The sequence below is a fragment of the Agaricus bisporus genome (genome assembly GCF_000300575.1).
Source record: "Agaricus bisporus var. bisporus H97 unplaced genomic scaffold AGABI2scaffold_4, whole genome shotgun sequence".
Lineage (NCBI taxonomy): Eukaryota > Fungi > Basidiomycota > Agaricomycetes > Agaricales > Agaricaceae > Agaricus > Agaricus bisporus.
In genome coordinates, this window is record NW_006267367.1 from 129,521 (window position 1) to 151,386 (window position 21,866).

Sequence of the window (21,866 nt, forward strand, 5' to 3'; positions counted from 1 at the left end):
CCAAGACCCCATGCGAGGGGATTCTCGGAAGCTTTTTCGATTTTTTTCCAAGCCAAATTTGTCCGTTACAACAGCTTCTTTTTATTCATCGTAGTCCTTGACTTCGGAACACAGATATATCATACGGTAAAATATAACTGGATACCCGATGAGAAATAGGGTGCGGTTTCTGGCCCGAAATGGCAGCGTCGTTGCGTTCCCGAACAGTCGGAAAGCGGTCCACAAGCCAAACGGTGTAAAGTGAAGGTCTGTTCCCGGCGGCGGATTATCTTGGGCATCCAAATTCGACAACTCCGATATCTCGGGAATGACATTGTCGAAAATAACTTCCGATTGTCAAAAAGAGTCGATTGCGCAAAACTTTTGGTATGTGGAGTGAGGAAAAGATGGGGAGATGGCATGTTGCACTCGAACCGTAGTTACGGAGTTTCTGCAGAAGCATCGAATTCGGGAGTTCGAGAGTTCGGGCCCAGGTAATATGGGTCATTGTCCGGGGGGAATCTCGACTGCAATTGACACCCTAGGATTCCCCGTAACTGGTTTGTTGAAATAAGGGATCGTTCTAACATTATCTGGCGCAGGCCCTTCCGCTTCTAGTTTTTTGCGCGCACGGTCTGTCTGTGAATGATCGGATTTGAGTGTCTTGGGAAACTAACGGTGTATATGCGGAAGATGTGCAGTACTTACCAAACCCGACTCGGCAGATCCGCGTTCCAAGCCTTCTAGAAGCGTACAAGCCTTGCAAAGAGGATTACTTGACATGTACCCACATCTCTGACATGTTCCTGATGACAGAAGGATAATGGGATAATGAGATCAAATTAGCCATGCGTCGGCTGATCAATTAACGAGAAGGCTCACGTTGCACCCGTTGAGATGCTTTCACCTCATCTTTCACCTCAAATGCTTCGCCTGAGTGAATAATATCGATGATAGCACTCGGCCGAGCAGCTTCCAGGTCTTTAAGGAAAACCCGCGCATGTCCCCGATAAGCGTCAGGTGAATATATACATTCGGTAGAAAAATAGTCAAGCTTCTTGAAATACGCATACCTGCACACTTACGTTAATCCCATGACCTGAGGGTATAAAAGTACTCACATCACTATTTCTTTCTCATACGCATACTTGAATGGTTTGGACCGTTTTATCGTATCTTCTCCTTCCGTGCAAATAGCCGTACATCGGCCTAATCTCGCTATGTCTCCCCTCATTACTGGAAAATTCTCTCAGAAAATCCCGGTCGAAGACGAAAAAAAAGAGTAGGGTAGCGGCAACTTACTGTTCATGAGAACTGTCTCAGCGATATCATCAGCATTATGTCCTGTGACAATATGGTCCACACCCAAAGTCGCAGCACCTCTATCAAGGGCTTGCCTTCGAAAGACCCCACAGAAGGTGCAATTATTTTTACGGCCAACTTGTGCCACGATGGAATCCATGGTCCAGCCATACAGTTCATCATAAGATAAGATCTTGAGCGGCATGCCATACTGTTGTTGGTTTCTTTTGACAGTCTGCGAACGTAAGATTAGACAAAATGACAATCCCAGTAGATGGAAGAGTACCTCAAGTGAATCGTCACGATATCCGGTGATACCCTCGTCTATGGATAACAGGAACAACTCTAGCCCATATTGATAGCGCTCGTTCAACGTTTTCATAACATAAGCTAGCACTGTTGAATCTGGCAATGGGGTCAGTTCATGACATCTTCAACTCCAATCCTAGATGCCCACCTTTCCCGCCAGAGGCTCCAATAGCCACACGATCTCCTGGTTTGAACAATTTAGCTTCAGTTATGGTATGGTGAATCTCGGTTTCAAACACGAAGAAGAAACACTCTCGGCAGATTTGCTGTCCAGTCTTGGGCCGCCTCAGTGTCGCCTTAGCCGCCTCGCACAGTGCACACAGTTTTGGAGGCATTCTGTGAGGCCAAGACCACTCTTGGTGGGTATTTTCTATAAAGATGTTTACATAATCATTAGATTTGATAATTAATCAATTGTCGGTACTTATCACGGCAGTAGGCGCGTCAATCGTGCATGAAATAAGCAAGTACTAATAACAACTACGCATCATCTAGCAAATGTAAGGATATCATCGACAACATGGGACATACAAGAGAGCACCCGGACCATAAAAGTGCGTCCACAAGAAGCAAGAGCAGAAAAAGATGACAACCAAAAACCCAAAGAAAATATATATCGATGTTCCAGGGAAATGAGGATGTGGTTAAGTGAGCGGAGAGTTGATAGATAGCATGCTGTGGTGAGTGTCAATAATCATTATTTAATACTGGCAGCGGTGCTGGGTAAATTTAGGGGACAAGACGCTTGGCAACTCTGCGCACTGATGATGGCGTTATTCTGATCAGGACTTGAAGCAACCACCACAGGACGTAGGTTGCCCGTACAAGTCAACTCTGAGGAACAAGGGCCCTTTGAAGGGGAATGTCTGAATTCGAATTTGCAGATTCCCCAACGTTCGGAACTTGTTGATGCATCTCTTTCCAATCTTCTTTCCGAGGTTTCGGTGTTGGGGGATCGACGTTGTCATCCTCGGCTGGTGTTGTATATGTCTGGGATGGAACACCTAATAATTGCGCTGGGGGCGTGCGTCGAATACCTGTCAGAGCGCATCAGCAATGTCTAATACCCAGCCGCTTCCTAAAACCTCGTACCATGAGCTGCTATAAAGCCACGCGTTAATTATTTGTTATTCTTTGGAAGAGGATGAAATTACTTACATCCGAGTGAACCCGTAGTTTTCGTCTGACCATTTTCCGGTGGGGGCTCCCGAGAACGATCTCGCGCATGCTCGCGTTTGAGGGACCTCCTACGTCCCGGCGGCATGATTGGAGGTAGAGGGGCCCACTCTTCTGAATCTTGAGAATTTGAAACGCGCGAAAGCCGTTCAGCAGTCGCTGAAGTCTCCACCGTTGGAGACGGTTTAAATGCATCAGCACAACTACTCGCAATAGCAGTGGATGCTGCAATTACAGACGGATCAGGCATCGAAAGACTAGGTTCCCCCATCGTAGGTCTTTTCGGAAGCGATTGCGATTTATTTCTCTTCGGTACATGGAGGCGATCCGCGATTGCACGGGCTTGAGCAGCTTGACCTCTTGTCATTTTTCTAACCGCTTCAGGCCGAAGGTCCGCCCACATTTGCAATGCCTTGATCGAACCCCACTCGATGATTTTGTTATTCAGCCAGAGCAGTGAGACCGGCTTTGTGAGGAAGTCGTTGCACCCAGCAGCAAGAGCGTTCACTCGATCGCTTTGTAACGATGATGCGGTGAGAGCGACAATAATAACGGACGATCTATACGGAGACGATGTGCTCGCAGAAGAACGACTCTCGCTGTTCGACGAAGAGGAGGAAGGTGTCAAGTCGTCAGAGGGTGATCGAACAGTTACTGCCGCAACGACCTCCGAAGTCACACTCATTTTTTCCAGTCTTCTGATTTCTCTCGTAGCTTCTATCCCATCCATGATTGGCATTCGAATATCCATCTGCACGTAAATTTTCAAAACTGACTCTTTCAAAATGAAAAAAAACAAAGTGATAAACATACCAGGATGAGATGAAAGCCACCCGTCTTCCATTTCTCAACAGCTTCCTTTCCATTATTCGCTATACCATACCGAATCTTCTTTCGTTTCATGAAAGTAGATAAAATAGTTTGATTGATAGGGTTATCTGTTAATCTCTATCAACATACGCTGCACCTCGCTAGCCGAAAAAGAACATACCATCAACAATGAGAACACTGATCGGTGGCACGATGTTCCCATCTGAGGGAGTCAAGGCTTTCCCTTTCTTACCCGTACCCTTCCCGATCGAATCCTGTTTCTCGTGCGTGGGTCGCTTGCCGATCGCTTTCTTTGAAGGTGTATCCTCATTCCTCGGTGATTGAGGGGGTGATTTCCGTCCAAGGGTCGGGGTCGGGGTCCCTTCTTGAGATGTAGAACCAGCTGCAGTGCTACCTTCAGGCGCTTTTGTACTTGTGGGAGTTGACTTTGCTTCAGCTGTACCCGACGGAGTCTTAGAAGCCTCATGTAGCGCAGCAAATGGCATCGCGTCTTTCACCAACTGCTGGGGACTAGACCCACGACGTTGAATAGTCGTCTGGACCCCAGATTTTTCCGGAGGTGGCGAACCATTCTTTTTGGATCGCGGATGGAAAAATATACCCGCCGGCTGACCATCTGGACTCGAAACCAAATACCCCGAAGATGGCGAAGCTCCCAGTCTCCCAGCAGGATCCGGAAAGTATTCAACACTATCAGGAATTCCAAGGGGCGAGGGTGACGGTAAGCTAGTTGTGAAGCTATGTTCTTTGGTTGAGCGCTCAACATTTGACCGGGAACTGGCGGGGCGCGAGCTACGGTTGTAGGGTGTGCCGGAAGGGGAAGTCTGAGTATTCGTACTAGGTTCGGAGGGCGTTGGGTACGACCCTGGGACTGGCAAACCAGGTGTGCCGGGCGAACTCGAGGTGAGTAAGAAAAAGGGATCAACCGCTGGGCGAGTCGCTGCGGTATGTAGAGCCGTCAGTAGTCGCTTAGGGCCAACCGGTTTGGGGATTATCATCACTTCAGGTAGAGGTACAGTCGAATTCATATAAGTTGACGCGACAGATTGAATAGCATCTTTCGTAGCTTTCAAACTCGATAGACTGGCGAAATGTAGGATGGTGACAGGTGGAGGACGCGTTTGAGCAGCTTGTCCGCGTACTCGTGTAATCTGCGGAGAGGACCTGGGTCTGTGTAGAAAAGAAGGGCGAGTGCGAGCATTAAGGTTCAGGGGATTCTGCTCGACTCTTAGAGCGTGCAACCGTTCTCGTAAGATGCCGACATCATCGTCAATGAGAACAAACGACATTTGGGGTTCTTTCTCTGACCCAGATGGGCCAGACACAGCCGATGAATCCGCTTCAGGTTTAGTGTCAGCAGGAGCGCCAGCAGGCGAGAATCGAGCCTCTTGGACCGGTGTCGCAACCCCTTCATCCATCGTGTTTTCAATCCTATCATCTGAGAACACATGACTCATTTCCATCCCCCATGAAGTCAAACAATGAGTGATATGTCGGGTAAAAGCGCTAGGCGAGTTGGCATATAGAGCTATCTTGCGGCTTTTGAGGGTCTCGCCGAAGGCCAGAAGCTGTTCCACTCTTGGCTCCATGTCAGATCCCGAGGGTTCTTCCAATATACTGTTACCCGATAAAGGAATGAGGGTCTTTGAAGCCGTCGAAGCCGATGGAGCCGTCTTGCCCAAAATGAGGTTCACTTCATATATCTGCCCGTCCTGGACGTTGTCCGCGATGGTAAATTGGGCATCAATTAGACGCAGGAGTCGGCGAAGAAGCAGATTTGAAAACTGGGGAGCGGATCTTTGTTTTCGGTTGTATGAATCCTGATCCTCACCATGATCGTCGCGTGCGTCCGAGGAAGAACTTGTCCCGTACTTGTGCTCAATCTTGACAGTACAACACAAAGAATCCATGTTTACCGGAGATGCCGAAACACGGCCTTCAATGGCCTCTTCGCGCAGAGAGGGCGTTCCCGGTCGACCCCCGTCAGGTGTCACAACGAGGCCAAGTTCAAAGAAATCACCAACGAGGGCCGTGTCCAAAATTTGACGCATGATCTATAAGACACGGGTTTAGTCAATGGATTTTCCGTGGCGAAGCTCAATGAAAGTATACACGACTCACATGAAGCAGTGCATACAAAATACCGCATTCGTCACCTTTCACAGAAACGTGCTTCATATTAACATCCCCATGGAACAACACCAAATCCACACCAACTTGAGCTACAACCCCACTAAGCGCGTCTCCGACACACTGCAAAAGTTCCCCAATGTCAAACACGTTTTGAACTTTACCCTCGCCATCAGAATAGCCAATAGACTCAGAGTCATTGTAGAGTCTGGGCAGGTTTGCAGACATGTAGTTCAGGGTCTTCATAGCCGTGAACATGGCAGACATTGAGGGCGTAGGGACCGATAGCGAGTACGCCGAGTACTGTTCCCTAGCTGACTCCAAAACCTGAGGAGGGGATATTTGTAACATAGTTTGAATGACCATTTGGTACGAGTCCGCAAGTTCAACGGATAGAGAGTTGATAGGTGAGGATGAACTGGATGGACCCCGTCTGGTTCGTACAGTACGTGACTGGGGTCTATGAGGATGCTGAAGATGGCTGAGTTGAGCAGGAAGTGGCATCGACATTGTTCGTGAAATATGAGGCGTAAAGGGAGAATGATGATAAGTACTGTTCGACGTCGCTGTGCTTTGGGTCGAATGAAGATTGCCTAACAAAGACGACGATACAGCAGAAGGTTTGGCTCGATCGCCCGTATCGATTTCAGATCCACCCTCGTCAGAAGACTGTATATCACCACCTTCCCCTTCTGATGAATCGACAAGTGGCCTCTGAGCTATATTAGAGGTGGGAGGCCTTGGCTTACCGGCCGGCCATTGATCGGTAGCATACGAAATACTGAAAGTATTGGAGCGCCGGGTTGAGGGGATATCGACGACCACGTTATCTGTGGGCCGGTCACTATTGTCAAGGACTGGAAGTTGAACCCTCGGCCGGCTTTGGACATTCATGACGTCTGGGGGGCGCCCGTCCGACAGAACTGGGGAGGAATAGCAGTTAGTAGTAGCAGTCTGGGCGCTCGGGGGAAGAGCAGACCGACGTCGTGTCGAGGAGGAGGGCTGAATGAGAAGGAAGGAGGTAGGTAGCCGTCCAAGAGAGAGCTAGGGCGTTGTATTTCAAACCTGACCAAATACAGATCTTAATCTTGGCCACAAGATCTCACCCTCCCGCCTAGAAAAGACAAACAGATTTCGTTTTTCGTATGTAACTATAACATGTAACAAACATCGCTCATTGAAATGCCTCACACCCCATAACAAGATTACTCCATGAATGGCCCAACATATAACTGTATTAGTAGAATAACTCAACATCTCCCTGTCATTCATTAGTCGATCGCTCCATACTGGCACAGATGCAACACACACCTCAGCAACGAGATCCATATCGTGGTAGCTTACCCGCTTCCCTGCAGCCGCACGAGGATCTTCTTTGGCATCGGGAGGAGGTGGTGGCGGCGGACCACCCACTTGACTACCATGGCTTCTGGCACCCCTCCGAGCATTGCCATTACCATTACCACTGGAAAGTGCCGAGTCTAATGCAGCAGCAGGAGGCTTAGGAGGAAGTCCAGCTCCCGCGGGAACTGTAGTTTCTGAAACGAAGCCACTAATACGGTCACTTAGGCGTCTTCCAGCATTGGCGCCCTCATCACGTCGTAGCACAGGAGGTGGAGGATAGGAGGATGGTGCACCGTATGGATACGAATAAGGATCCCACTGATAACCACCACCATATGACGGGGGATAAGCTCCTGGAGGATATGGATAGTGGCCTGGAATTCGGGGATACTCTCCATGGAAGGCCGGCCCCTGAATTCCGTACGCTTGTGGAGGAGGAGCTTGAGTGGTGTTTCCAATAGTTGAAGGAGGATGTGTAAACGGTTGAATACGGTGAGGATCGAGAACAAAGCTGTTAAAGTAAGGAAGCTACGGCACGTTTTAGTAATAAATCTCATATTCCTCAACACTGGTACACGCACATCTTCGAGGTGCTTCACCAGCTCAGGGTGTTTGTTTGCAATGTGTTTCTCAACAAACGGCGTAGCCCTGAAAAGCTTTTGGCATGTCTTACACCTAAACTTGCCCTCATCTTCTTGCTTTATATGTGGTTCAGCTGCCTTGGAAAGTTCCCTGCAACAACATAGTCAATAATAATCAGAAAGAGAAAGAAAAAAACAAAACCACCCACTCCTCATAAAATTTGCCACCGTATTCACGAGGATCAACACCATCTCTGTTAATGAGCAACGCAATCTTGGAATCTAACCATTCCAGCCATCGACCATCTACAAAGGTTGGAAAAATCAATACGCCACGACAATAAAAGTGTATACCGGACGAATCACCGTTCCGTTTATCATCCTTCTTCTCTTTTCCATCCCTCTCTTTACTATCCTTTTCTGTTTCAGTACCATCTATTTCATTGACTTTCTTCTCATTGTTCTCAGTCTCAGGTTTATATTCCGCGGGCGTTGGTACAATGGCTTTCCTCTCGTGTTTGATGCACTTACGCTGCAATTCCTCAAGGTGATCGGTTATTACAGCGCAATAGTAGCAAGTGTTGTACGCAGCCCGAAGGTATGCAAGATACAAGTCCAGCGTCACAACGATCTATCAACGAAATTAAACAAAAACACTACGACAGAATGAGAGAGTGCACACCTTTTTCTCCTCATATTCCTTCTCGTTGCTGGGATCCACTAAACCCTGCTCACGGAGATCCGCCATAATCTTCTCTACTCGTCGTTCAACAGCCTCACACCCCTTCTCCCGAGGCTCCATTTCTAGTTCTTCCTCTTGTTCCTCCGCCGGTGCCATACTCGTGTCCTCTTCTGGTTTCGCTTCATTATTTGCTTTAGATTTTAGTTTGAGTTCAGAAATCTTAAGTGTACGAAGTTTCGCGGCTTCCTCTTCTAGTTGAGCAACAAGAACCTTGGCGTTGGCCAGATCCTTTTCTAAACGCTCAGGTCGACTCGCTACATCAGGCGTGTATCGAATTCGATTAGTAAAAGGCTTCACGACATGCGACACATGTAGTTTGAAGCCCTCAATCTGAAGATGTAAGTTAGTGCCCAGGTATCGACTAGTACCATTGACGACGTACCTTTTTATCGCTCAAGTCGTTGACAGCGACCATCATATCTGCATCATCCTGAAAGCGTATCCAGCCTGCACGATAAAAGTTGCGTTTTTGAAGGGGGTCACCTAGCGCAAGGTGAACAAAACCAGGAATTCTTGTGCAAGTCTTGAAAAAATTGAGTAAGCAGTAGATAGTAGAGTGTCCATGTGCGTACCTCTTCTAGTTTGACGCGTCCAATATCTGGAGGGATGGTTCGAATCATAACTTGGTTACCTTCAGGCAGTACAGAAAGCTCCTCGCCACGATTATTACGCTTGTTGTCTGATAAGTGTCTACCATTGGCTTCCGGTCTATTAGTATCAAGCTCGGCTGCTTCTTCGTCCGCCTCAACTGTGAACTGCATCTCATCATCGCCACCGGATGGTTTGCTATCCTCAGCAACACTACCATTGATCTCGGTCGTATTTTCGTTGACAACTGAAGATTCTTTTGCAGAAGGCGAGGGTGGTTCTGGTTCAGACTCATTCAAATCTGGGTCGAATTTGCCGGACTCGAGATCATCAAGAAAAGTATTAATACGGCCTCTCCAACCCTCTTTTCGCACTCTAAGGCGGAGATTTTTGAATTCTGGATCATACTTTTCGGCAAACCACGGTGATTTCCTATGGTGGTCAAACATGGTCTGAAGCTACGATACAGTGACAAAAGTATTTCAGTTACGGTGCTCCGATGTGAATATAGAATTATGGGAACATAGAGGATCTGAAGAAGGACGCAACGGAAAGGGATGCTGACCTGATTAGCAGCAAACTCCTTTTTGTACTTTTCCCATTTACTACGAATGCCATTACGCGGTTTTGAACCATCGCCAGCCTCTTGTTCGGCGGCTTTATCGGCATTATCCTCTTCAATAGCCTGTTGTGGATAGAAAAACCTGAACCATTCCGCGTACTGTTTCAGTGTCGCAGGAAATTCAAATGTATGTGGGTCTGGAGGGGCGCGTCTAGAGGATGGATATGCACCCGGGGGTCCTCTGCGGGGGGGCGACGCATATCCGTAACCACGGGAATGTGTGTCTGGTTCACAAAAAAAGCTTATGAGTGGGACAGTCATGATCAAAGAATGGAGCCAAACCGTAATCATCACTGTAACGCGGTCTAGGATCGTATCGGTCTCTGTCTCGCTCGTAAGGCGACACGGAGCGCCGACGCTTCCTGCCTAACCCGAAAAGTTGAGTGCCAGAAAGAGCGACGCGAAAAGCTGCCGACTCACTCTCATCGGAAGGAGGGCTCCTACTCCGTCGTCTGCCATACTCGTATAGACCTCTGTCACGGTCGTACGAAGACCATCTTTCTCGGTCATAATTGTCCCAGTCCGAAGAACGGTACGTGTCGCCCATGTAGGTTGAGTCCGGGAACGCAGACCTGGGTGGGTATGAGCCGCGCGGAGAGCGAGAGCGAGAACGCCGTGGAGGAGGAGGGTAGGAGGAAGACCATGACATCTTTAGATGTTAAGAACTGAGGAAGAAAGAGAAGAGAACAGAGAGAGCAGATCAGAGGCTGCGAGCGAGAGGTCGAGCATAGTGAAGCACAGACCTCTTGAGATCACGACACAAAGCGTGGACGGTGCTGGGAGCAATGAGCTCTGCGGAGTATTCAGCACGCTTAGCGTGGTCGTGATGAAGCCGCCCTCAGTGGCCCTCGCCCCCGTTATTCCTAGTTCAAACTCCGCCCCAATTCTCACGGCCCGTGCGTCCAATATAATTATTATGTTTATTATGTTTATTGCTATTGTCAGAATAGACTTCCGAGCACATCCCCCAGCTGCGACGACTCCGTCCTCCGCTGCAGCTGGTCTCGCGGTCGCTTGGGTGCGCGCTCCTGCAGCTGCATCTCCTCCCCCCGTTCTCTTTTTTTTGCGGCCCGTTTCTCCAGCACTTTCGCGAGCTCGACGTTCCGCAGATATTCCTGCTGCTCGGCGCGTGACTGAGATAGCTCGACCCGCAACTTGGCCTGATGCAGCTGCGCTTCGTGGGCTTCAAAAAAAAATTATTAATACCTGTCCTCCTCTTGCGTGACCCATCGACTTACCAACTTGCTCCGTCAACATGTTCCACTTGAATTTCGGTAGATATTTCATCGTCCAAACATCATCTCTCCATCGAGAGCCTTTCTTCCCACCAATCGGCTGAGCGTTGAGCATTTCTGCAACACTTCTTGCAATCTTTTTGTCCTTGAACTCGACCCATCCCTCCGTGAAATGAGGTTTTTTAGTCGATGTGTACTTTTTTCTCAGATAAGCTCTTTTTGCATCTAAGTCGGATCAGCACTGGCATGATGCGAACATTAACAAAACAAAAAAAACAAACCTTCCTGCTGCAAGTATACCCGTCCAACTTGTCCATATCCACTCATCAGATGCCGTACCTTTGCTGGTCGCATGCCCGGCGGAATTCTAGATATGTAGATAATGCCAGCCTTGTCATGAGCAGCCTTGAACGCAGCCAGCGCTTCAGGAGTCAAGGGTTTGACGATTTTCTCGGACGGTCCAGCAAAGCCTTCGAGATGCATACCCTCGCCGAGGTCATCGGGTTGACTGTCGCTTAGGTCTGCATCTGAACCAGCACTGTGTGCGTCGTGATTGGCATCGGTCAACTGAGAGGAGCCAGCAACGGGCTGAGGGGGAAGTGTGGGGAGCATGCGGGGTGCAAAGGCTGAGATTGATGATCTACACGTGGGTGATGATTACATAATAGCCCTGTTCCCAAAAGGGGTCAAGAGAAATGTTGGGATATGTGCTCTCCTCTTGGCCCCCTTATTCCGCCCACGCCTGTCCCAGTCCCTCCCTGCCATGCCTGCTTCGTCCGAAAACATTGAAACAGTCAGTACGCTTCTCCTCTCTGGTCTTTCCCCATATTAACACGTTACTTTTCTTGAGATCTTCGCGCGAGTCGAACAGTCAGGCGAACGCCGCCCCCATTCCCCCTGTCAGGAGCTTGAGGAGCACGAGCACGTGGCAGCCCTCTCGGTCTCTACGTCGCGCTCGAATACCTCAATGTCCATTAGGAAGGACCGTCGACGAGGAAGTATATCCATCTCTCGCTTCGGCCAGGTAGGTCGCGCTATGTCACTTGGTCATTTCCAGCAATGAACACCGTTACGCCCCCTCTTAGATGGCGGACTCACAGCCAACATCCCCAGCACTAACGCCTATTGCGGCTCATTCATCGTTTTACAAGGCCCAAGCAGCGGTAGGTATTTTTCGGTATTCAAAAGTCGGTAAAATATCTGATCGCCGTCAAGAACTTGAGCGACGGCTCGATCGCTTCGGGTGCATCTAATTTTTCAGATGAGCGCGCCCATACAGAAGATCACACTCAGATAACTCAAGTTCAAACAATTGCGGGCAAGCCAGGTCTTAGCAGGGCTGTCAGTAGCATTCTCCCCAAGCGCCTCAGTCGCACTCAATCCGTCAACGTCTTCGTACCTCCAACCGAACTCAACCTTGTTATCGGTGTCTCCATACACGAATCACGAACAGAGTCACCCGCATCTGAGACTCTCCAATTAGGAACAACAGCAACAGTATCTGCACTAGGAAATCAACTCAACAACAAGAACTCAAGGCGCTCATTAACCGCAAACACCAAATGGTTGGCGAAAGCTAAAAGTTACATGCAGAACATAGGTCACAAAGCCGCGTAGTATCCTCATCGATAACGCTATTCGCAAGAACTCGACATCCCAAGTATAAATCAAAATATTCGGGTCATCTCATCAACATCTATATCTTTTTCCGTCCTGCTAGCTGCCTTCATTTCAATTATCAGTGCTTTCCCCGGGGGATTTTTCGTTCTACAGTATCTACTATCGGTTGCTTCGGATCGTCATTTTTTCGTTTTTACCTCTCTCTCTCTCTCCTCTTGGCCGCGCGCTCCTAGACAAATTTCTTCCCATCGAGTCGACATCTCACTTGTTCAATACCCAATAACTTCATAGTACATAAACTTGCATCAAAAATACCAACAAAAACAGGGTTTTTACTTCGTTTTTTCAACCTGCGTGTATTATGCGCACACATAAATGCACTTACACATATTTGTGGGCGCTACATACCCATGTGTATCAGAACTTCAAGGTACGAGAGAAAAGACAGATAGAACATTGATAGAACGCCGTCCTTATTCTTGTTGTTTTTTTCTCACATTCTTTTCATTTGCAAAAACTTTAAAACTCCGAATAAGAATCAAGATATGGACCCTCGATTCAGGGAAATGTTTGTGTGCAGTTACCCGTATATACACACCGAAAACTTTGTATACACATAGACCGCCGAATCGTCTGAAAAAAGTTTCAAACACTCGAAAAAAATACTTTACCAAGTCACTTCCGAGGGCACAATTGGAACGGTGATTCGATGAATGCAAAATTTTAATTCATTCGCGCTTCTTCGCAGAAAGCATTTTATATATATATCATCGCACGTGCAGATCTGTATTGGATTAGATCTAAGGTACGTTGCCAAAACGAAATAGAAAAATGTATTGGCGTTAAGTAGGCTTAAAAGAGGTAGCAGCAACAAGCGAAGAAAAAGACATTCATGACAGCAATGACGGAAAAGAAGACAAAGAAAAAAAGGAAAAATAGAAAGACAATCTGCATCCCTCACAAGTAGAAAGATAAGAGAAAATAAACAACTATTCCTGTCCAGTAGCTATATGCCATAACTTCCTCAACAAATCAGCCGCTGGATCGTTGACACCTTCAAATCTTGAAAAAGAAACCGTCTCCAGAGTGTTCGTGTATTTTCGCAAATACGGCGCATACTGAGAAAAAAAAAAAAGGAAAATATTAGAACATCAGTCGTCGTTGTCAATCACGTGTGTCCAAGGGAAACGAAACCAAAAATAAACGTAAATGATGCATCAAAAACGGGGGACGAAATAAGTAACTTGAAAGGCGCAGCACAAAAGGAGCAAAAAAGAAGAACGGAAAAGAGAGGGAGAAAAAAAAACAAAACAAAGACTTACTTCTCTAACGAATTGACGGTACCAACCCCAGGTTTCCCAAGCGTTCCAATCATCACGGTCCCATGTAGCCCGATTGTTCCACGCGGCGGCATCAATAATACTTCGTGAATTTGGATTTGGATTCGAACCACCTTCAGGGGGGGCTAAACACGAAATGAAACCTTCCAAAGTCCGTGATAATGCCGCTTTCTGTTCTTTGACAAGAGATTCTGAAGCCTTCAACGCAGTCTCAAGAGCAGGATTTTCTACATTATCCGTTTCATCTTTTCGTTCAGTGTGAAGCCAGCGCAAATAACAATCAGCGAACAAATACCAACAAGATGAAAATCAGAAACTTCTTCAAGCGACGGATATACAATTCACACGTACCTGGTTTTATTTCTCCATCAACTTCCATGCCCTGCTTAGCCTTCGCTCTTGCACGCGCATCGTCATCCTCCTTCCTAAGCGTGGCAATTTTTCTCCTGGCGATGATAACACGGCCATTCGCTTTATCCAAAGCGCCTTTGAGTAAATCCCACTCAAAGACGCTTAAATTCAACGGCATTCCGGGTTCCCTTACTCCACCAACAATAGACCCATTGGCGAACGTCCAACCAACAACATCAGTCGGATCAACGATCTGATACTGCATAAGTTTGTCGAAAACGATACCGACCATTTGCCTGTTTCTTCGCCAGAAAGAAGCTACCGCTGTGAGAATATCGCTCTTGGCTTCCGCATTGCCTTGACCGCCGCTGCTGGAAACTCCACCACTAGCAAGACTGCGAAGAAGAGCTAGATATCGTTCGATGCCGTTGAGAAGGTGGGAGAAAGAGCGGGAGCCGATGTTGAGGAGCGATTGAACAGCTATAGAACGGACGAGGCTATCGACATTCATGTGGCCTTCGTCCGAGGCTTCCAGCATACTTTTCAATGAGTCGAGATGAGTGATAACATCCTCGGCGTTGGCCCTTCCTCGGAAAAGGTTGAGTACGGTTTGAGCAGCTTCATGGTGAGGATGAGCTATTTTGTCATAAACATATTCAATATAACTTGATGATAAAAAGACTTTTCATTTGCTTACATGGGTCTTCGTATTCAAAGGCCGCACCAGGTGCTTGTTCAGCAATTACGTACGCCTCGGGATCCTCCATTTCTGGTGGTAACGTCTTCAAGATGCGCTCATGGTAGGCAAGCCGAATTTCCAGCTCCACGACGCGACGAATGAAAGCGCGTTTGGGATGTTGTGGAGAAAGCGACAGATCTGGCACCCTGAATCACAAAGTCAGACTCCTGAAGAGAAATTTAATGACAGCGGTCCCTTACCATTCCTTCCAAACCCATTGGAAACCAAAGTTACTCATGTGCACAGCAAACCATTCTGCAAACCTACGGGCAACTTCGACATCCAAAGACTCTGCAAGCGCGGAGTACAGTTTTCGTATCGATTTTCCGACGGCGGGACCAGCTGTAGAGGGAGATAGCTTGCATAATTCTGTAATGAGACTGATATAATAAATGGGCTTTTGAGAAGACTGTGGTAGAACCAAGTAGGCTCCAAGAATAGTCTAGGTTCCGTCTAAGCAAATGTACTGATAAGTAGAGAAATCCTCACCTCTATTACAGTGCTGTCCAACTGCCAGTCTTTCCCTACCACTGGCTCGTGTTCTATCGTCGATCCAGGTTTTGGCTTGAATGTGCCTGGTAGATTCCACTTGGGATACTCCAAAAGTAGACGCGCACTTTCCTTGCGGTTAATCTCGAATATATCAAGTGTGTCAACCAAGTTACTACGAATCACGTAGCCTGCGGGAGTAGTGGGGTCTGGTGACACCTGACATCAAACGAGGTGAGAGAGGAAGACGTTGAGGGAAGCATCGAAATCTCACATCGTTTGAAAAGACACGGAAATAGTACTCTGGCCACTCTTCCCTTTTGATTCGACCTTCGTCGCTCCCAGCTTCGGATGTGATTCCCTCTACTTCGATGATCTCGGGAGGTACGAGGACAGATGGCAGGTCATATTTAGGGACGTCGAATGTGGTAGCACCATCTTTGAGGTAGGGCTGAGGAATACAATCCACCGTACCAGCGAAATCGGCAGCATTGAGGATGTCCAGTGCATTCAGAAGGCTATCAAGCACCTATGATATCATGTGATCTCAGCACACAAAGCACTTGAAAGAGAAGGGGAAAAGCGACCTCATGTGCATTTTCCGGAATGATGATTTCGTTGGAGGCTCTACTACTGAGAGCAACTAACCACTTGGCGTTTGTTGTTGATTCACTATAAGTGTGCATGGCAGTTATTAAATCGTTCACGCTCGAAGGAGAGTGAGCTTTTAAGACCGGACCAGCCTGTTAATAGAGTTAGCGGCATAGAGGACTACATGACGAGAACCCGAACAATGATGAGGCCTTCGCCCGCAGCCTGGGCAGCCTTTTTGGCGCGACCATGAGAGACACCGAATTCATCCAATACGGCAACAAATGATTGTAGAAGGGCGACCATCGACTCGGGAGAGATAAGACCTGCGACGGTGAGATGCGCAAAAAATTGTATCTATCCGAGAGTTAGTCATAGTTGGTGGGGTATTGGGAGACAAACAGACACATAGGCGCGTCTCTCGCCATGCTACTTTGTCCAGGTATGCTTGGAACCCTTTCCAGAAATCTTCTAGTATCAAGCGCCCTAGTACAGGTGTGTTCTCATGGATTGAGTCAGGAGTGTTGTATAGATTGCGCAGAAGTGTGGCGTAGAAAGGTATTTTATATGGCTGTTCAGTCACACTGTGGAACCGTCAGGAAAAAATTAAATTAGGCATAATGGAAGAGACTGACCTTATTCTTAACGCCTCTGATAGAAACGGGATATTCAAGGGTTGAAAGTCGCGAATTTGCTGCTCGAGGCGCGGTAATTCCTCGACGACATCCTGACCAGTGCATCAGTGTTTTGCAAGTCGACCACAAGAGCAGCTGCTCTGCATACCACTTCACCAAACTTGATGATAGCAGTTTTAAGCCTATCTTCTGGGGTTTCAATGACCTCGCGCCGGCGGTCTTCGTAATCGTCTGTACGGTAGGACGGGGGTGTCGGTCACTGGGGCCAAGGTGATATGACAGAGGCGGTTCTGCTCTCACCTCTGTAACGCTTGCGGTTTCCTCCGTAGCGGTAACTCATGACTGTGCAAACTGATAGAAATGTAAAATCTTTTGTTGGCGCAGAGACTGTCACCGATGAACCTGCGAGCCAAACCTCGCGCCAAACTAGACAACATCACGTGCCCGCCCATCTTGGTCCCGGTCGTCGACGATCCTGGTGAGTGTGTTTGGGTGCAAAAGACAAAAGTATTCACAGCCAGGCAGTTATGCGATTCGATGCAATGCATCTGGCAGCTTTCTGCCAGACTTTCAGCCCACGGCCTCCGTCGCGCTCCTTCAGTTACCTATGGTCGCTGTTCTAGACTCGCCTCCACCGCCCCTTCTGTTGGTTTTTGCCCAATTCCACCACTGTCTGACTCGCAATCCGCACACAAGACTCCTTCTCGCCTTTCTCTAGATGCCACTCATGCGGTCCATAAATCTCTCAAGGATCGTGCGCTTGAACACGGTTTCCATGTCGTGAACTCCCTTCGTTATGCTGCTCTCCCCGAGTCCCAGAAGCAGGATAAAATGTGGGATAAAATCAGGGCCTCTCTTGTATCTTATCCTCCTGGAGTATCCCCACGGCTACCGGCTCATGCGCTTATCCATGGGCTTGTGCGAACCGGCATGCCGATGCAAGCCTCCGCACTAGCAACCTCGATGATGAATAGTGGCTTTCGTATCCGCTATAAAACGCTCGAGAAGGTCGTGGATGGACTCGCGAAATCGGCGGCAGATAAAAAAGCGGTGCCTCACGAGACCATACATTTCAAGGAATATATGGCAAACCTCCTCGGCACTCCGAAGATTCTTTCGCTAAATTCTTCCATGTCCTCAAATCCTAGTACTGTTTTTGCTCTAGAGCTACTACAAGCAGCAAAGGAAGGTGGCAGCCAACGCAGCAACGTTATGTTCGACACCTTGATTACACTCTGTTTGATAAACGGAGAGATTATTCTCGCTGCCTTGCTCTTCGGCGCATTGGTGAAAGACTGGGAACACAGGTCGGTTGTCCTGACACAAATGACTGCTGGTCTTCCGGAGGCACCTGAAGCCACTCAACCTTCAACGGATGTCAACAAAGCAAGTCGTTACCACCTCATGACAAAACCATTGCAACCTCAGCATGGGACGCTCAACGACGTAATGGCGCCCATCCGGGAAAAGCTCGCCAAAGCCACAATCGAAGATGTCAACACACCGGAATTTCAAGAAACATTGCAATCGCTTGCTTACCTTGCGTCTTTGTTGGACGAGCGAAAGCTTCCCTTTGACAGGATTAGCTCTATCGTTCATGCACTAGCTAATTGCCCCACCGTTGAAAATTGGGTATGGGTTACGAAGGGGCGAGATATAGTCTGTGTTCCTGCGAACCGCTACTTTCACGACGTCCTTCTTCGTCTCATACGCTCCCTTCCGGACGAGAAACCTCGACAACGAAGTATAGTCATATCATCATCTAAAATCACGTCAATCAAGTATCGGCTCGTTCACTCGGCTCATGGCATGCAACCACCCCTTGACTTGGCCACTTATAACACTCTAATGCACTACGCTCTCCGAAACCGCTTCTCTCCGGCTCTAGCCCAGCAAGTTTATGAGCATATGACTGTCAAGCGCAAGCGTCCCATAAGGAAGTCTGCCGTTTCTCATGGAATATTTCTCCGGGCGGCTACTCTCTACGGACGTAAAGATGCAATTGGCGAACCATTACAAGCATTGCCAAGTTTCTTTGGTTCACTGAGTTGGCAGCCAGTTGTACCGGCTAAACCAAAGGTTTCGACCCTTCCTCGGCGTTTAGTACCTGCCGGCCGGTCGGAGATCAAGTTACCACCAGCTCCTCCTCTCGAAGCAGTTATGAAAGACAGAGTCTCTTTCTCTATCTACCTATCAGCCCTCCTTTCCTGTCAAAAGCAGAAGACTGTTTATCAGATAATGCTTCGCTACTTGCCATATTTCGCTCGGATAAACTACACCAACAACGCTCCTTCATATCTGCCGATCAAACAGGATGCATGGAATCGATCCGTCGCTAATGCCGCCTCTCTTGGACCACATATCCTCTGCTCGTTCATTATCGCCCTCACTCGTAGTCTCCGATACCATAACATAATGACCCTGTTCAAAATAATTCTTTCGGCGAGTGAGAAAAGCATGGAAGGTGAAGGAAGAGGCTGGGCCGTCCCCGTCACTATATATACTGCGGTGCTACAAGGCAGATATCTTGCATATAAACGGCGCTCGAGGAGGTGGATTCCGGAGCATCCTACCACTCTTGAGCGCCTCTTACAGATTACGAACGACATATATGACACAGTCATGTATGATGTGAGGAATGGTGTAGAATGGGTGGGGACGCCGGACGCAAGGTTTTATGGAGCTGTGCTGAAAATACTATCAAGTCTGATACCGGCTCCCAAATCCTCCATAAAAGACGCAAAATGCCATCTTGAACTAGCTCGCGAGCGATACGCTCACACTGGCCTAATCGAGAATCGGAGGCTTGAGCCTTTGATGCAGAAAGTCGCTGTGGATATGCAGGAAGATGGGTATACCGTGCCGGTTGGGTTTCAGTATCTGTTCCTGGATAAGGGAATGACATTCTTCGAGAACCATAGTCATACCCCGGAACTTGAAAGGCGACCCTCTGCGTTTAAGAAATCTTTCAAGACTGGAGGACCTTATTCTATCCCTATCTATAATCACAAAACAATCCCTTTACGTCGTCATTTCTCTTCACGCAATAAAACATCTCCGAAGCGTAGAACTAGTGAATAAGCAGATTCATTATATAGTGTAATATATCAGAATAAATTATAACAATTCTAGTTTGACTCTAGAATTTAGGTATTTCAAATCTGCTGGCTTCCCACTCCTTCTTTTTATTCCTTCTTTCTTCCTCTTTTTCCCTCCGTTCCTGCTTGAGAAGTGCTCGCTTTGGCGCCCTCTTCGCATCCTTCTCCGTCGATGATGAGGGCACGGGGATGCCTTGTAGATAAACAACTGCCGTATTCTTGGTATACTCCCTCCCCTGCCACTCCCTTGCGAGTTCAGCAACCTGGGAAACAATTTCCTCTACGCGCTCTTGCATCTTTGCCAGTTGTGGTACAGGTGTACCCTGCTTGGGTGAAATAGCCAGATCTATCCGGTACCCCTTTTGCAAATCGTCCTTCATCCTCTCCAGTTTGGTCTCCACGTCTGCTGGCGACGTAGCCCAAGTGAGCTGGATCTCCTTCCTGACATTATGCACGCTACTATTTTTGACTTGTTCATGCCTCCGTTTTTGTTTCTCGAAAGCCGCTTTGGTGTCGATGATAGCGACTATGGGCGATGGCTTATTCACAACGAGTTCTGCTACGTATTTCTTTTTGATTTTGGAAGATGATAAGGGTAAGTCTTCTGTGTGTTGAGCCTCATTGGCCGCTTCTAAGTTGAGGGAATCGACTTCTTCAAGAACATCAGACAGACGCCTGGAGTTGCTCAGAGCTCCTTTATGCCTAACGCGAACGATATCGTAAGGAATATTCCGGCCACGAAGGCCTATTTCTCGAGCCTTCGCTTCTTTGGCCTTCCTTTCTTTTTCGGTTTCTTTGCGGACTGGAGGTTGGTCGTTCCGGTCATAAGCTCTACGGATGACAGTCAAATGAAAAGCGCGATGCGTTTCACGAGAAGTAGGTTTAATTACGCCGTAGCGGCTCGTGGAAGATAGAAATGGTGGAGTCTTTGAGTGAAGAAACCGCCGAATGGCGATTGAACGAAAAGCAGAGAACGTGCTCATGCTTCAGAAACCTTAGACCTCAGTACTCAGCGCCAGCAAATTTTAAAATGCACTGGTATACGTACCTGATACCTGAACAACGTTTCTTGAGGAGGAAATAATTGAAAGTACATGAAGTTGGAATGTTGTTTGTAGCAAATGGTGTAGACAAACAACAATTAAGAATTTCTTCCAATCAACAAGTGCTGACGTCAACTCACTACGTCGATCCTCTTGGTTTTCTTGTACTACGAACAAAAAAGAAGCTCTTACGGGCTTCAAAATTTGGCTTGGTCTCGACACCAAGTTAAGACCTGTTTACTCGGTTCTCTCGTTGAGGGCTAAATAAAGTGTCGAATTCTTGATTTTTACCTCCCGCCACCGTTAAATTATTATCTGCTTTCTACAACTACAACCTGGCTCGTGGGCTTTCTACTCGACCCGGACCCGGATTTCAACCTCACTCTGAACTTGTCCACATGAAGGATTTTTCTCCCCCGTTTCTACGAAACCATCCTCCCTGCAATTATATGACTTATTCCTTGAATCCTTGCCACCGGTCGAGCGATCTAGATTTCAATCTGACTATAACGAGCTATCTACTTCATCCGACATCAAGGCATATCTCTTGAGCAGCTGACGTCTGCATCCACGCGGGACCCAAGAGCGCTCACGCTTAGTAACAAAACCAACGTAACGACAGAGCATGCTGGTCTGTTTCCCGGTCCTTTCTTCGTGAAATCCGTCTTCCAGATTCGTGGCTCATCTTGATAAAGCCACCCTTATACAGGGTAATATTTTTCGTATCTGCGGAAGCACTGGACAACGATCTGTTAGCTAATATCGGCTTGGCTCTGGGGACGAATGCCCAGTGCCCAGTTCGCGTGAGCTGGGAGCAATCCCTTTCTCTGTACACCCACGAGAACCGGATATGATGAGAAACGATCTCAAACTTTACGTATGTTTTCTTTCAATTGAATAATTACAGGAGTCAACGCTTACTTTCCCCGCAGTTAATTCTGGTTTTCTGATCACTTCATCTCCCAGGAACATGGCCGGTATTGAATACTGAATTTTTACCCTTCACTATACAATACATATTTATACTCAACGTAAACTGTCATGCGTGTCATGTACATCCCAACTACAAGTCGACCATATGCCGCACAATACGGAATTTGCCTGCGGCCCCAATTCAAGGA

General features: G+C 47.7%; 8 protein-coding genes across 8 annotated transcripts; 2 read left to right on the top strand and 6 right to left on the bottom strand.

The window, feature by feature from the left end:
- Window positions 1-65: 65 nt before the first annotated feature.
- Window positions 66-1,960, bottom strand: AGABI2DRAFT_184327 (hypothetical protein). Its single transcript, XM_006459711.1, has 7 exons — window positions 1,739-1,960; window positions 1,568-1,686; window positions 1,282-1,516; window positions 1,101-1,215; window positions 862-1,052; window positions 688-785; window positions 66-618 (listed from the first exon to the last, which is right to left on the bottom strand). The coding sequence occupies exons 1-7, from the start codon at window positions 1,923-1,925 to the stop codon at window positions 484-486; spliced, it is 1,080 nt and encodes a 359-aa protein (XP_006459774.1). The 5' UTR covers window positions 1,926-1,960; the 3' UTR covers window positions 66-483.
- Window positions 1,961-2,740: 780 nt separating this feature from the next.
- Window positions 2,741-6,237, bottom strand: SSK1 (SSK1 response regulator receiver; the record flags this gene model as incomplete). Its single annotated transcript, XM_006459712.1, has 5 exons — window positions 2,741-2,991; window positions 3,025-3,517; window positions 3,580-3,704; window positions 3,758-5,651; window positions 5,719-6,237. 5 exons carry the CDS (start codon window positions 6,235-6,237, stop codon window positions 2,741-2,743), a joined length of 3,282 nt encoding a protein of 1,093 aa, XP_006459775.1.
- A 607-nt stretch (window positions 6,238-6,844) lies between these two features.
- Window positions 6,845-10,422, bottom strand: AGABI2DRAFT_191625 (hypothetical protein). The gene is made up of 12 exons (XM_006459713.1): window positions 10,348-10,422; window positions 10,025-10,269; window positions 9,887-9,970; window positions 9,548-9,828; window positions 8,967-9,440; window positions 8,777-8,917; window positions 8,335-8,724; window positions 8,019-8,283; window positions 7,862-7,958; window positions 7,653-7,803; window positions 7,039-7,599; window positions 6,845-6,988 (listed from the first exon to the last, which is right to left on the bottom strand). Exons 2-12 carry the CDS (start codon window positions 10,251-10,253, stop codon window positions 6,965-6,967), a joined length of 2,697 nt encoding a protein of 898 aa, XP_006459776.1. The 5' UTR covers window positions 10,254-10,269; window positions 10,348-10,422; the 3' UTR covers window positions 6,845-6,964.
- An 81-nt stretch (window positions 10,423-10,503) lies between these two features.
- On the bottom strand, window positions 10,504-11,451 carry AGABI2DRAFT_202155 (hypothetical protein; the record flags this gene model as incomplete). The annotated part of the gene is made up of 3 exons (XM_006459714.1): window positions 10,504-10,787; window positions 10,843-11,064; window positions 11,121-11,451. The coding sequence occupies 3 exons, from the start codon at window positions 11,449-11,451 to the stop codon at window positions 10,546-10,548; spliced, it is 795 nt and encodes a 264-aa protein (XP_006459777.1). The 3' UTR covers window positions 10,504-10,545.
- A 107-nt stretch (window positions 11,452-11,558) lies between these two features.
- On the top strand, window positions 11,559-12,795 carry AGABI2DRAFT_191626 (hypothetical protein). The gene is made up of 4 exons (XM_006459715.1): window positions 11,559-11,632; window positions 11,690-11,863; window positions 11,925-12,002; window positions 12,055-12,795. Exons 1-4 carry the CDS (start codon window positions 11,603-11,605, stop codon window positions 12,454-12,456), a joined length of 684 nt encoding a protein of 227 aa, XP_006459778.1. The 5' UTR covers window positions 11,559-11,602; the 3' UTR covers window positions 12,457-12,795.
- Window positions 12,796-13,448: 653 nt separating this feature from the next.
- AGABI2DRAFT_202158 (hypothetical protein) lies at window positions 13,449-16,990 on the bottom strand (the record flags this gene model as incomplete). Its single annotated transcript, XM_006459716.1, has 13 exons — window positions 16,905-16,990; window positions 16,753-16,835; window positions 16,605-16,696; window positions 16,376-16,553; window positions 16,171-16,326; window positions 15,966-16,121; window positions 15,653-15,907; window positions 15,379-15,597; window positions 15,090-15,331; window positions 14,848-15,035; window positions 14,151-14,786; window positions 13,782-14,044; window positions 13,449-13,577 (listed from the first exon to the last, which is right to left on the bottom strand). The coding sequence occupies exons 1-13, from the start codon at window positions 16,942-16,944 to the stop codon at window positions 13,449-13,451; spliced, it is 2,637 nt and encodes an 878-aa protein (XP_006459779.1). The 5' UTR covers window positions 16,945-16,990.
- Window positions 16,991-17,000: 10 nt separating this feature from the next.
- AGABI2DRAFT_116722 (hypothetical protein) lies at window positions 17,001-19,685 on the top strand (the record flags this gene model as incomplete). Its single annotated transcript, XM_006459717.1, has 1 exon — window positions 17,001-19,685. One exon carries the CDS (start codon window positions 17,001-17,003, stop codon window positions 19,683-19,685), a length of 2,685 nt encoding a protein of 894 aa, XP_006459780.1.
- Window positions 19,686-19,743: 58 nt separating this feature from the next.
- AGABI2DRAFT_177587 (hypothetical protein) lies at window positions 19,744-21,717 on the bottom strand (the record flags this gene model as incomplete). Its single annotated transcript, XM_006459718.1, has 5 exons — window positions 19,744-20,533; window positions 20,751-20,757; window positions 20,886-20,912; window positions 21,129-21,213; window positions 21,667-21,717. 5 exons carry the CDS (start codon window positions 21,715-21,717, stop codon window positions 19,744-19,746), a joined length of 960 nt encoding a protein of 319 aa, XP_006459781.1.
- Window positions 21,718-21,866: the final 149 nt, after the last annotated feature.

Excerpts from the sequence above, each read along its gene's own strand:
- AGABI2DRAFT_184327 (XM_006459711.1), bottom strand. The coding sequence starts at position 1,925 with ATGCCTCCAAAACTGTGTGCACTGTGCGAGGCGGCTAAGGCGACACTG. Across the intron at positions 1,687-1,738 it reads TGGAGCCTCTGGCGGGAAAG|ATTCAACAGTGCTAGCTTAT; the intron begins GTGGGCATCTAG and ends CCCCATTGCCAG. Across the intron at positions 1,517-1,567 it reads ATCGTGACGATTCACTTGAG|ACTGTCAAAAGAAACCAACA; the intron begins GTACTCTTCCAT and ends TTACGTTCGCAG.
- AGABI2DRAFT_191625 (XM_006459713.1), bottom strand. The coding sequence starts at position 10,253 with ATGTCATGGTCTTCCTCCTACCCTCCTCCTCCACGGCGTTCTCGCTCT. Across the intron at positions 8,725-8,776 it reads ACGACTTGAGCGATAAAAAG|ATTGAGGGCTTCAAACTACA; the intron begins GTACGTCGTCAA and ends TTACATCTTCAG. Across the intron at positions 6,989-7,038 it reads ATATGGATCTCGTTGCTGAG|GGAGATGTTGAGTTATTCTA; the intron begins GTGTGTGTTGCA and ends AATGAATGACAG.
- AGABI2DRAFT_191626 (XM_006459715.1), top strand. The coding sequence starts at position 11,603 with ATGCCTGCTTCGTCCGAAAACATTGAAACA. Across the intron at positions 11,633-11,689 it reads CGTCCGAAAACATTGAAACA|ATCTTCGCGCGAGTCGAACA; the intron begins GTCAGTACGCTT and ends ACTTTTCTTGAG. Across the intron at positions 12,003-12,054 it reads TTTACAAGGCCCAAGCAGCG|AACTTGAGCGACGGCTCGAT; the intron begins GTAGGTATTTTT and ends ATCGCCGTCAAG.